Source organism: Sinocyclocheilus anshuiensis, unplaced genomic scaffold (assembly GCF_001515605.1).
Source record: "Sinocyclocheilus anshuiensis isolate Anshui unplaced genomic scaffold, SAMN03320099.WGS_v1.1 scaffold804, whole genome shotgun sequence".
Lineage (NCBI taxonomy): Eukaryota > Metazoa > Chordata > Actinopteri > Cypriniformes > Cyprinidae > Sinocyclocheilus > Sinocyclocheilus anshuiensis.
In genome coordinates, this window is record NW_015557098.1 from 58951 (window position 1) to 71015 (window position 12065).

At 38.5% G+C, this 12065-nt stretch overlaps 1 protein-coding gene across 1 annotated transcript in view; it reads left to right on the top strand.

The window, feature by feature from the left end:
- The window catches only part of LOC107677448 (E3 ubiquitin-protein ligase MYLIP-A-like), a 40532-nt gene that overhangs the window by 13007 nt on the left and 15460 nt on the right, over window positions 1-12065 (top strand). Inside the window, exons 3-5 of the mRNA XM_016472356.1 lie at window positions 6578-6763; window positions 9765-9962; window positions 10106-10172. Of these exons, the coding sequence (XP_016327842.1) occupies window positions 6578-6763; window positions 9765-9962; window positions 10106-10172 (451 nt within the window). The remainder of the gene's footprint in view (window positions 1-6577; window positions 6764-9764; window positions 9963-10105; window positions 10173-12065) is intronic.

Below are 12065 nucleotides of genomic sequence, written 5' to 3' on the forward strand. Positions count from 1 at the left end.
TGCAAATTCATTCTCTGCCAGCAGGAGGTGCTGTTGGAGCGGGAGATATAGCGGTTTCCCCGATAACAGCTGTAATCAAATAAGCACTGCGCTCACAAACCCTACTTTATCAGGCATTACAGGAAAGACTAAATGAAAATGACATCGAAGCTTTTCTGAAGATGGTCGGTTCTTTTCAAAGATACATTCATATAAAAACACCAGTGCTGCATTTTAATTTTGAAACGTGCATTGCTCAGTTTATTCAACAAAGTAAAACTCAATGTATGGGAAACCATGGATACTGCTATAAGTCAAATGGCCAAGTGATTACAAAAATAAAAGAGTTCACACATATTACACAGCCTGCTGCTCATAACTGCTTAAGAGTGCGCTGGCCATGAGCGATGACATCGTGGATGCTATTGTTGGACCTTCACACGCATTTCGTGAGGAAAGTTAAAGGGCACGTTATAATCAGCCCAGAAGTTTCGTCTGAACTGCATGTTTCTACTTTCACACGCAAATGACTTGTTGCACTTATGAATATGATAACTTTCCGGCATCAATTCTAGTAGGGTAAAACGTAATTTCACTTTCGAAACGGTCTGTTTTGCCCTGCCATCATTAGCTGAAGCTGTGTGTGAACAAGAAGCGGCTGCAGAGTGTGAGTTGCTCCGTCTCTCACGCAGCCAGAGAGAGATTCTCTGGTGTTCCGCAACAACACTTAGCTGCCCGCAGATGCGCCTGCCTATAAATCGGACTAATTTGGAGCACAATCGGCCAACGGCGATTAATTAAAAAATGCCAAAAATCGGTCGACCTCTAATCTATATTCCTGCAATGCACCATTAAAATCAGTAGATTTTGGCAGTGTGTAGAGGCCTCAATGCTACCTTGCTTTTGGCTGAAAGAGCAGTTTGTTTGACTATGTATGTATGGCTAACGTTTTTTGTTGTTTTGTGGGGAGAAAAAAGGTCATTAGTGAGTAGTCAGCACTCCGCTACGGTTGCATGCTCATGATTACACTGTAGTTAGTCTTTATGGCATGCAATGCGTGCCAGGCTTGTGTAAAGATGCCTGTATTGTTTTGGAGGGCTGGAGTGTTTAGCATTCCCATCAGGACTGAATGATCCTGTTGATCCACAGAGGCCAGCACCATTAGCAGAGGCACAGCGCACTTTAAATAAGAGAAGGGCTCTTTTAAACATTAATCTGTGCACTGGTTTAGCTTCAGCCCATTGGGAAGAACAGTGAATAATGTTTATATGATTAGTGCACATACTCTTACCCAGGTTATTTGGATCTCGTTCAGAAACATGAGAACATCCACCATGCTCTCATACTTGCAACACCACTGGTTTTCTTTATGCCTGCAAATATGCAAAACATGCTGCTGTGATCTCAGGTCTTGTTATCTTCACAGTCAGGGCCCTGGGTGTTGTCAGCAGGAACTGGTGAGTGGGTGCTATTCAGGGTCAACATGAGCACGAACGGACAACTACAGAGACAAACCTCTCGCCCTACATCCAATCCTAACAACAAGGTCACCAGCAATCCCAGTAAGCTCCTGATTACCTCCTTACGGCAGGAAGACTATGATGCGCAAGATCCTCCTGAAGCTTCATATATGGACCACAAAACAGAAGCCTTCGCTTTGCATATAGCACACATGCATTGAAAAGCTGCGGTGATAACAAAGGAAATGGTTTGCAAACAAAAAAGATCCCATTCACATATTTTTTGCATTTCTTTATTTCCATTCTTGTCCTATTCCAGACCTCAAGCCCATTAAAAATGGCCATCAGTGTAGCACAAATAAACTTTTCAAAAGTAGTCCTGTGGTTGGTAGGAAACGTTTTGAAAATTAGCTTGGACCATATTATCTGCACCCACTGTTGAATAAGTCACTTAAGACCAACTCAAGCTTTCATTGGTAAAGTGTAAAGATCCTCCTTTATTCAGTATCTCTGAGGCAGATTTTGGTCTGATGGTTTTAACTTCATTAGGGCTTTTTACTTTTTGGTTCTTATTGAAATGAAGTGAGGCGAGATTTACAGGACTTTTTTTTTTTGTGAGATCTGTTTTTCACTTGTTTCTTGCCACAAATATTTCTGACTCAATGCTAAATTACTTGATTGTTTTCTGAGGCTTATTTCATTCATTATTAGTGTAATATTTAACAGTATATACATTGGGTACGGAAAGTATTCAGACCCCCTTCAATTTTTCACTCTTTGTTATATTGCAGCCATTTGCTAAAATCATTTAAGTTAATTTTTTTTCCTCATTAATGTACACAACGCCCCTGGGTGGAGAGAGGACTTGATCTGACAATGTCACGTTTCTCAGTTTAATTTATTTGTAATATTTATAATTGCATATTTAAATTTTTTTTCATTTTAATTAAACAGGATTGCCTTGAAAATGTGAAATGTTCAAAACATGTTAAAGTAAGTTCGCAAAAAAAAAAACTTGCATACATTTTCAGTCTTGCCAACCTTCAGCCCATCTATTTAAACCTTTCAGTGTCTCACAAAGTGATCATCTGATTTGACGATGAACTTTGTGAACTTTGAGTAATTCAGATTATTTTTCCCCCTGCCTGTCGTGAGATTTGCTTTCCAGCCGAATATCTGAGAAAATTCTGCAGAAAGTGCATCGCATTTGAAGACAAAACCTCAAGCCCACAAAAGCCCTCCTTCGCAAAGCTCAGGCTCTCTGATATCACGCCATGACACATTTCTTGTCAGCAGAACGGTACAGGCGTTTTAATTGAATTCTTCCAGTTACACAATCAAATGCTCCTGCTGCAGTGATCTCTTTGTCTTTTTTGTGAGGAACTCTGAGATCATTTACTTATGAGAAAATTTAAGGCCCTCAAATAAAAGAGGTGCAAGTTTAGTTTTGTTTTTATTAGTTTGAAGATATTAGTGGAAAAGTTTCACTTTTGTTGTTGAGGTGTGGCAACAGTGCTTGTTTAAAACATCAGGAATTTATGTAGTAAATGCAAACTAATGGGGTGTAGATACATTTATTGGCAGTTAATGTACCCAAAACACATACAGAGTTGAATGGTAGGAAAAACTGACTGCGTTGTGCTCTAGTTTCGCTTATCGCCCCAGACAGGTGTGGTGGCATTGCTGATGAAGGTACAAACAGACAGGGTCATATCTTTCAACCCTCTACGCACATTTGGCAATATAATCACCATTGGCTAGTACATTTTTTACCAGACTGATATACTATTTTATACGCACACACATACATACATACATGCATGCATATATACGTGTGTGTGTGTGTGTGTGTGTGTGTATTATGTGTATATATCTGTATGTATTTGATTCCACCAATTCTACTACTATATTGACAATATACAACGCACTAAGGATTGATGAGCTGCTGGGTTCATGAATATTAATCACATTGTCAGCGTTCGCTCAAACTGATTTGCTGAAATCAAAACAGGGACGGTAATAGATGAGCGCCAGCCAATAAGATTGTCATTTGTGCATTAGCTCCGCCCACTACCGGAGAAACCGGCATATCTTCTGCTTGTTCATAATTCTAAATGAACTCTGTTGTATTTTCCTGTCAAAATAACAAAGAATATAGTTTACATGTAGCGCGTTGATTCAGCGTGGTATGTAAGACTCTCGCTCGCTCTCTTTGCATGTGTGAGAAACCGCACTATCAGCAAAGTGATGGCGAGTCATGAGCCTTCACACTAGAGTTTACAGTGCGTCAAATACAGGTATGCTGTGCATCCATTGAGATGAATTGAATTATAGTACAGATAGCTTGATGGAGAGCAATACTCCCAAGCGCTCAGTCAGAGTGTTCAGTGAGTGAAAATATATCTACTAAACTCATAATTAGCCTCGAACACACACACTGGCGAGTAAAATCTAAGAATTTATTAGCCAATGGCTAACGATAGACATTATTTAGTTGCCCAGATTGAAGATGTTGTCGCATATGAGAGTGATTTACTCGCAATGTAGAGAGTTTATAACATGAACGCTTGACCTTGTGCACACATACATTCAGTATTCACTTTCACTTTGCTGAAAGAGCTATAAAGTGAAATGTAGTGAGAGTGAGTGGGGCCCACCTGTGGCCCCCGAACCCCCTCTCATGCCCACTAATCTGATAGCATTAAGACATTAGACTCCACCACAACCAGCTATTCTCAGCTGCTCATAGCTGATAAAGTCGTGGGACTCTCGTGAATGGCGGTGGACACTGACAAGGAAGAGAAGAATTGTTGAATACATTTTAATTACATTTTTTTTTCTTTTCAGTTGTATGTTCACACCATTAGAGCCACACACAGTGGTGGATCACATTGTGTGGTGGTGTTTGTTGATGACGAGTGGCTGCATCAGCCATTGAATCGTGTTTCTAAGAGTAGTCTTGTAACGATCCTGACTGAACCGGCGCGGCATGTTCGTCCCGGAGTATCTGGAGTTTGACCGCTAGTAACCTCTCTCTCTCTGTCCCCATCAGCCGCCTTTGTTTTGCCTGCCAGGTAATTCATCACATGAATCTGATGTCACCGCAGGGAAGTGCCTCGTCAGGCCGGGCGAGACTCCCTTTGTCAAACGGCAGGTCTTGTTTGTTTGTCTGCCCTATGAATCCACCTCAGTCTTTCATTCTCAGTCTTTTTTCTAGTGTCTTTTTTTAATCCAAAGTCAATGTTTATCGGCCCGGGGCTTTTGTCGGCAGCACTATGCGAACTGATATGCCAGTGTTTGTTTTCCTAAAGAGCCATCACCTGCGTGCAGAGCAGGAGTATCTCCCAGCCTGTTTTTGGTGTTCCCATGCTCCTCTGTTGGCTGGGGAACAGAGGTATGCTGGGGGAAAACATCAGTTCTGTTTGGCCTCCAAACCTAGTCTCAGGGGACTTGCAAAATTTGACTTGTAGTGGACATAAATAGACATTAGGGTATGGGGACATAAGGGCTTTGGGTCAGATATGCATAAACCTGAAGGAGCCCGAGCTGTTAGTACAAGACAACTGGAGGTTTAGGGAGTAATTTACCCATGATGCTGTTAAACAGGTTTGTAAAGAACCACAGGAGCAGATGAACAGCTGATACAGTTCAGGCAGCTTCAACTTGTTTTTCCCTGAACAATATGTATGACATGTTAGAACAAATTTTTTATATATATATATATATATATATATATATATATATATTATATATATATATATACACTAACTAAAAATAATTGCACTTGTAATTGTAATGGTACTTGATGTTTACTAATAAACAATGTTATTAACAATTTATAATTTAAAAATAATATTAACAACATTTATTTAATTGTAAAATTACTATATGTGAATAAAAACTTTACAATTACTTAATTAAAATATTAATTATTGTAAAGTTGTTGTATTTTTAATAACATCTCATTTGTATTTTGTTTTCACTCTATTATGATGCAGGAATGCAAACAAACATTGATTCATAAGTTTATTTACTTTTACATTTCTGTTTTTTACTTTTTTTCTGTTTGTCTTTTTTTAAAATCATGCACAATGCAGACATACGAACTCAAACTTTTTTCTTTTTCTTTTTTTTTATTCCTATTTTTGTTCTAGTTTTCAACCAGATTTTCCAGTCCCAGTCCTGCTCTTCTAACAATCATTTATTGACTGTTGATCACAGAAATTATTGTGCGTCTGCAAAATACCTTGCTGTCTATCAGTACATTTGAGCTGAGCAGGAAGTATTCCGACACTTAGTCAAGGTGAAAAACATTCCCTTAGAGAGAATTAATCAATAGGGAAAAAAAGATAAGTCAATAACAAACCAGAGTTCTCATGGCTGCAAGCCTGGTTAATGTGACTTTAACGGCAAGTTTTTATACTTGAGACTTCTCCTGTCGTTGATCAATCAAAGAACAAATACAGATAGTCCCACAGACAGCTGAAAAGAGATCCGTCCTCAGTAAAACTCACGATTAGCCCTACTGAATTACAGCTACAGGGATATATGTCAGCTTTGTCAGCAGTGAGTATTGAGAGTGGTTTTCATGCTTTGTATGAGACGGCATGCTTATCGTTTAGTAACACGCTGACAGCGTTCTGCGTTAAGAGCCGTATAACCACAAGGCCAACAGATACGAGAGGTAAGACCGAGACGGGAGCAAAAGTCAAACCAATTCACACACACAAATGCAGTTGCAAAGTTCTTCTGTTTGGTTTTTGAAGTGAAAGTGACCATTTCAAATGGAAACCGTCATTTCTGCTTTTCCTTTGACCTTTTGATATTTTCAATTGATTTTTGGCCTTATCTGGTTTACACTGTTCCTTTTTAAAGGGTCAGTTCAACTAAAATGATCTCTATTCATGGATCATACTAAAATGCTATTTGGATCTAGCACATGAGAGCATATGCAAGATGTGTTTTTGTAATTCAAGTTCCCTGTGGCCTGTTTCAGTCTGCATGGGTCGCTCTCGCTTTCCTGTACCACCTGTCGACATCCATATGCATGTCCCTCACTTTCCACCGTACCAGCAGCCACCTGTTTCCATTCATAACTAACTCTCTCACTTTCCTTGTCTTTCTCTTCTGCTCAACAGACACCTGTTTTTTATGCATGTGAAAGAGGATCTGCATCGTGGACATCTGCGGATGTGCTCGGAACAGGCCGAAGAGCTCAGCTCTCTCCTGGCCCAGGCCGAGTTCGGTGACTATAACCAGAACACAGCCAAGTACTGGTACACTGAACTCTGTGGCACAGAGCCAAACCAAGCCACCATCAACAGGTAAACAAACAAAATGTCAATCACAATTATCTCTATGACCTTCAACTTGTTTTTTTTTAATCATGTTTTTACAAAAACATTAAGTGAGTGTTCTGGGTTTAATAAAAGTTAAGCTGTATTGACAGAAATTACAGAAAATAATTACTTGTCGTTCTATGGGGGGCGGGGGGGGGAATTACACATATATGACAAACATTTGCCGTAGTAATCAACATTATGTCAGAAATGGTGTTAGAACCTGGAACTTTCCTTTCTAGAACTGATAATTTAGTTTATCCATTTTATAAATCAATTAGAGAGAATAAAGATTGAGGTCACCGGATGTGGTGCAGTATTTTCTGTTTATATATAATTTGATGAGAAGATTCATAGACTTGCTTTATAGGCAATATTTTTTACACACTAAAAACGTTGGGCTTGGTAAGATTTTTTTTTTTTTGTAATGTATTTGAATTTTGAATTCTCTTTTGAGAATTTGAATTCTTTTTGAAGTCTCTTATGCTCACCAAGGCTGCATTTATTTGATCAAAAAATACAGTAATAATCAGCAATATAACCGTAATATTTATTTTAATATATTTCAAAATAATTTCTTCCTGTGATGGCAAAGCTGAATTTTCAGCATCATTAGTCCAGTCTTCAGTGTCACATGATCCTTCTGAATTTATTCTAATATGCGGGAACATTAATTATCAATGTAAAAAAAGAGCTGTGCCGCTTAATATTTTTGTGGAAAGTGTGCTGCATTTTTTTTTTCAGGATTCTATGATGAAAAAGTTTAAAAGAGCAATATTTATTTGAAATGGACATTTCTGTAAAACTATAAATGCATTTTACTATCACTTTGGGCCAATTTAATGTGTCCTTGCGGAATAAAAGTATTCATTTCTTTAAAAAATATTTCTGACCCTATATCTGATCAAATATAAATAGCGAATGTAAAAGCATGTAGTCATGCAGTTAGTATGAAAACATTCCCAGCGGTTTGCATATTAGCGTGTACAAGTTTTGGCAGCTACATTGCATGGCTGATATTAATTTCACTGGGTTGCAGTTCTGATTATAAGATGTAAACACGTCTGTTATGAACACAATACAATGTTAAAAATAAAAGTGAAACTAAAAAAAAATAATGCATTAAAATATAAATAGAACTGAAAACCACAAACTGTGTTAAAATAAAACTGATGATCCCACAAATTGCCATCCAGAAGGAGCAACCAATCAGTGTACTTTCTCAAAATATTACTCTAGTGTAAAGGTTGTGATTTTCTTTTTTTTTTTTTACCCTCAGATACATTTTTAAACTGGTTGCTGGGTGTTTAGGTGATTACTTTCTGGACCAATTCAAGGGAGCTGAGCTGTAATCTGTGCACTCTTGTGAACATCTTATCCAGAGCCGTGTGGATGTAAACAAAGCACTCCTAATGCTGTTTGACTAATTACACTGCTCCTTTTATAGAGTTCTGTTCAGACTCTTTCGCTTGTTTGGGTTAGATAATAGAGGACCTAATCAACTACAATCAAAGAGGATTAATGAAATCTGTCTGTAGTGATTAATCATCATTGTCACAGAATCAAATTAAGACTAATGCCTAAAAGAAGAAAATCAAAGAGCCTTATACAGGGGAACACACAGCCATGGACTTTGTCAGTGATTGACATGTTATTTTACTTGTTTGTGCACAATATGTTGGCAACTTTATTGGTATTGCCCATGTTAACATTATCTTTTTAAATTATCTACCGGTCTGTTTTATATGCTGATACTGGAAGCAGATATTGTATTGTTTTGCAGTTTAAACAATAAATCATTAGCCATAATACAAGTAATTGTCACATAACAGTATTATTACAATATAATATATCATATTATAATATGTTTTTTTTCTTTATTAGTCTGATTTGGCAGATACTGGAATTGGGTATTATCTGGGCTTTTTTTTCTTTTGGCTTTTTTTTAAATGCACTTGATGCATGCAGAGTTTAATTTAGTTTATTTTTTCATTTTACTTTACTTTTTAGTTTAATTTTAATAAATAGTTTTAGATTTAATTGAACAATTTTTGTTGTTGTTTGTAGACAACATACTAAGTTAAATTGATTCATAACTTTTGAGTCATCATATCTGTTACCAGCCATAATAAACATAAACATGATTAGGAATTTTCAGTATTGGTCAGTTGTTGTTTTTTTTTTTTTTTTTTTTTTCTTTTTCCCGTACGTTGATTTTTAACTACAGTGGTGTCTTTTTTTTTTTTTTTTTCTTTTTCCCGTACGTTGATTTTTAACTACAGTGGTGTCTTTTTTTTTTTTTTTTTAATCTCATGTCATACACACCAAAAGTAAATCTCTTCTCTCCTACTTTTTACATGATCTGCTGGTGTCATTTTCCTCTCTGACTCATCCATCACCCTGTATTAATGCGCATTTTGACGTATCGCATCAGAAACAAGTGATGGAAACGCCAAATTAATAAAAAAAACAACCTTAATTTGCAAACATTTTATGCTTGCTTGAGGTTGCATAATAATGCGAGATGGAAACGCATTTGCCGAAAAAAATCCTCCATGCGCATCAAAAAAGTCATGTGACTTTGCATTATGGGACGGCATAACCTGACTAACCAGTGAACCGATCTTGGTGCACTGCATCTGAAATGTTGTTATGGTCATTCCTAAATGCCCAAGCAAAGTCTGTCGTCAAAGTGTTTCTGTATAATTGCCTCCCAGAACTGTCTTGCATGACTGCATTCCCACACAGCAGCATCCACCGCCAAAAGGTGCAAGTGATTTATTAAATATGAAAATTATTATATTCAGTGGCTATGTGATATTTAGTGCCAGTTTATCAGGAAGTGACGATTTTGTTCTCTTTGACTCGTTGGATGGAAACGGTGCTTATTCGCAAATGTTTTATGTGATATTCTAAATTTTTCGTATAAGTTAAATTCGCAACTTTGGATGGAAACCCAACTAATGTCTCTTGTTTTTTTTGGCAGTATCATAGCCAAGCACAAGGCTCTGGAGGGTCTGAGCCAGGCGTCGGTGGAGTACCAGGCCCTGCAGCTGGTGTCGTCTCTGGAGCATTATGGGGTGGAGTGGCACTGGGTGCGTGACGCTGAAGGACAGAGGTTGGCTATCGGAGTGGGACCAGACGGTATCGCTATCTGCCGAGAGGACTTCAGCCTGGTTAACAGGTTAGGCACAGCATGAAGTGCTCTTGATGGTGTAACTGTCATAAAATGATGCCCAGCTCACATCCCAGAATGTCATGTAACATTAAATCAATTTGTGCCATCGCTGCCTTTCAGTAATGCGTCATATTTTCCATTCATTTCAGGATATCTTATCCCATAATACAAATTGCCACGCAATCAGGGAAGAGCGTTTACTTGACTGTCACCAAGGAAACCAGCGACAGTGTGATCCTGCTGTTCAAGTTAATCAGTAATCGAGCAGCCAGCGGTCTGTATCGGTCCATCACAGAGACGCATGCCTTTTACAGGTGAGACACCAGAAACCCTTCAGTGAGCACAATGATGCATCATTACATTCCAAAAAAATCTTTTTTTTCCTGTTAAGCAGCTTCTGCACACGACTTCTGTTACGTGACACTGAGTATCTAGCATGCTTTAGTCTGGACCACTCAACATATAGTCAAACCAAAATTTATTCAGACACTTTCAACATTTCGCACATTATCACAGTTTATTTGCTATAGTTTCGGTAATAAAATATGACAAGAACTCCGAGTTAAACTGTGTCAGAACAAATGCATCTTGATAATGTCAGATAACACTTGAGCAAAACATGGTCAGGTCAAAGTGTCTGAATTTTTGGTCCCAAATGTTTATCCGTTTTACTGGTAGTCCACTGTATGAATAATGTTTGGGTGTAATATGTCACAGTTTACTTTATTTTGCTATGCTCACTTACATAAATGAACTATAGTGTCCTGCACCCACTAGTAAAAAAATATAAAATATTATATCTGGTGTCTGAATAATTTTTGGTTTGACTGTATGTTGTTCTTTACACATTGTTATGATAGAAAGGAAATAATCTTTGGCCTGGCTAATTGTTTGAATTGCTCTGTTGTGAGGAGTTTTGTGCTTCTGTTCTTTGTATGGTTGTCAGAAAAGTACAGGATTATGTGCTTTTGTTTTGGGCTTTCTCTGAGCATAGTTCATTGCAAACTAGCTTCAGCCATTTTTTTTTTTTTTGTAAACAGCTCATTGTGAGAACTTCTTGCATCGTTAAACACGTTACAAAGTAACTAAGAACAAATAAGCTGTACAAGTGGGTCAGTCTTACAAAACCATGTCAAAAAAGTAACAATTCTGAAATGTTCTAAAATGACATTTTTAAAATATTAATATAAATATTCATATAAAAAAAATATATATATAAAATTAAATCAATCAATAAATCCCATAAATAAAAAAGAATGGATGTATGGATGGATTGATTAATTGTATTTTATTAATGTAGTAGGCAATGAATCAATCAATAAAATCACATAAATGAAACGCATGCATAAAATCCAGTCAGTCAGTCAAGAAATAAATAAAATCCCATCAATTATTCAATGAATAAAATCCCTAAGTAAATAAAATCCCATAAGTAAAATGAAAGCAACCTGTGCCTGGGTGATGGCATCCACTATCCAGTGGGCCATCCTCTACTTCGAGACGGCATTCCCCTTCTGCCCCTTCTGCCGACAGACAAAGAGCTGGTCTGAGGTCCTGAAGCTTTGCGTCCGGTCTACATAGCACCTTAAGGCTCGGACGGGACAGAGCAAAACTAGGGCTGGGTCTGCCTCCTCCGAGGGCAGCGCTCGGAGGTTCACCACCTGATCCCTGACGGGAGTAGCGGGAACCTTGGGCACATAGCCGGGCCGGGGCCTCAGGGTTACCTGGGAGTCAGCCGGCCCGAACTCTAGGCACGAATCGTTGACCGAAAATGTGTGCAGGTCCCCCACCCTCTTGATGGAGGCCAATGCCAGCAGGAGCAAAGTCTTCATCGAAAGAAATTCCAGCTCGACCGTCTGCAAAGGCTCAAATGGGCCCTGCTGTAGTGCTGTGAGCACTAGAGTCAGGTCCCAAGAGGGTATAGAGGGGGGCCGTGGAGGAATTAGCCTTCTCGCCCCCTTAAGGAACCTGACGACCAGGTCATGCTTCCCCAGCGACCTCCCTTCTACGGGGTCGTGGTTAGCAGCGATTGCAGCGACATAAACTTTGAGGGTGGAGGGAGACAGCCTTCGCTCCAACCCTTGCTGCAAAAAGGACAGCACGACTCTG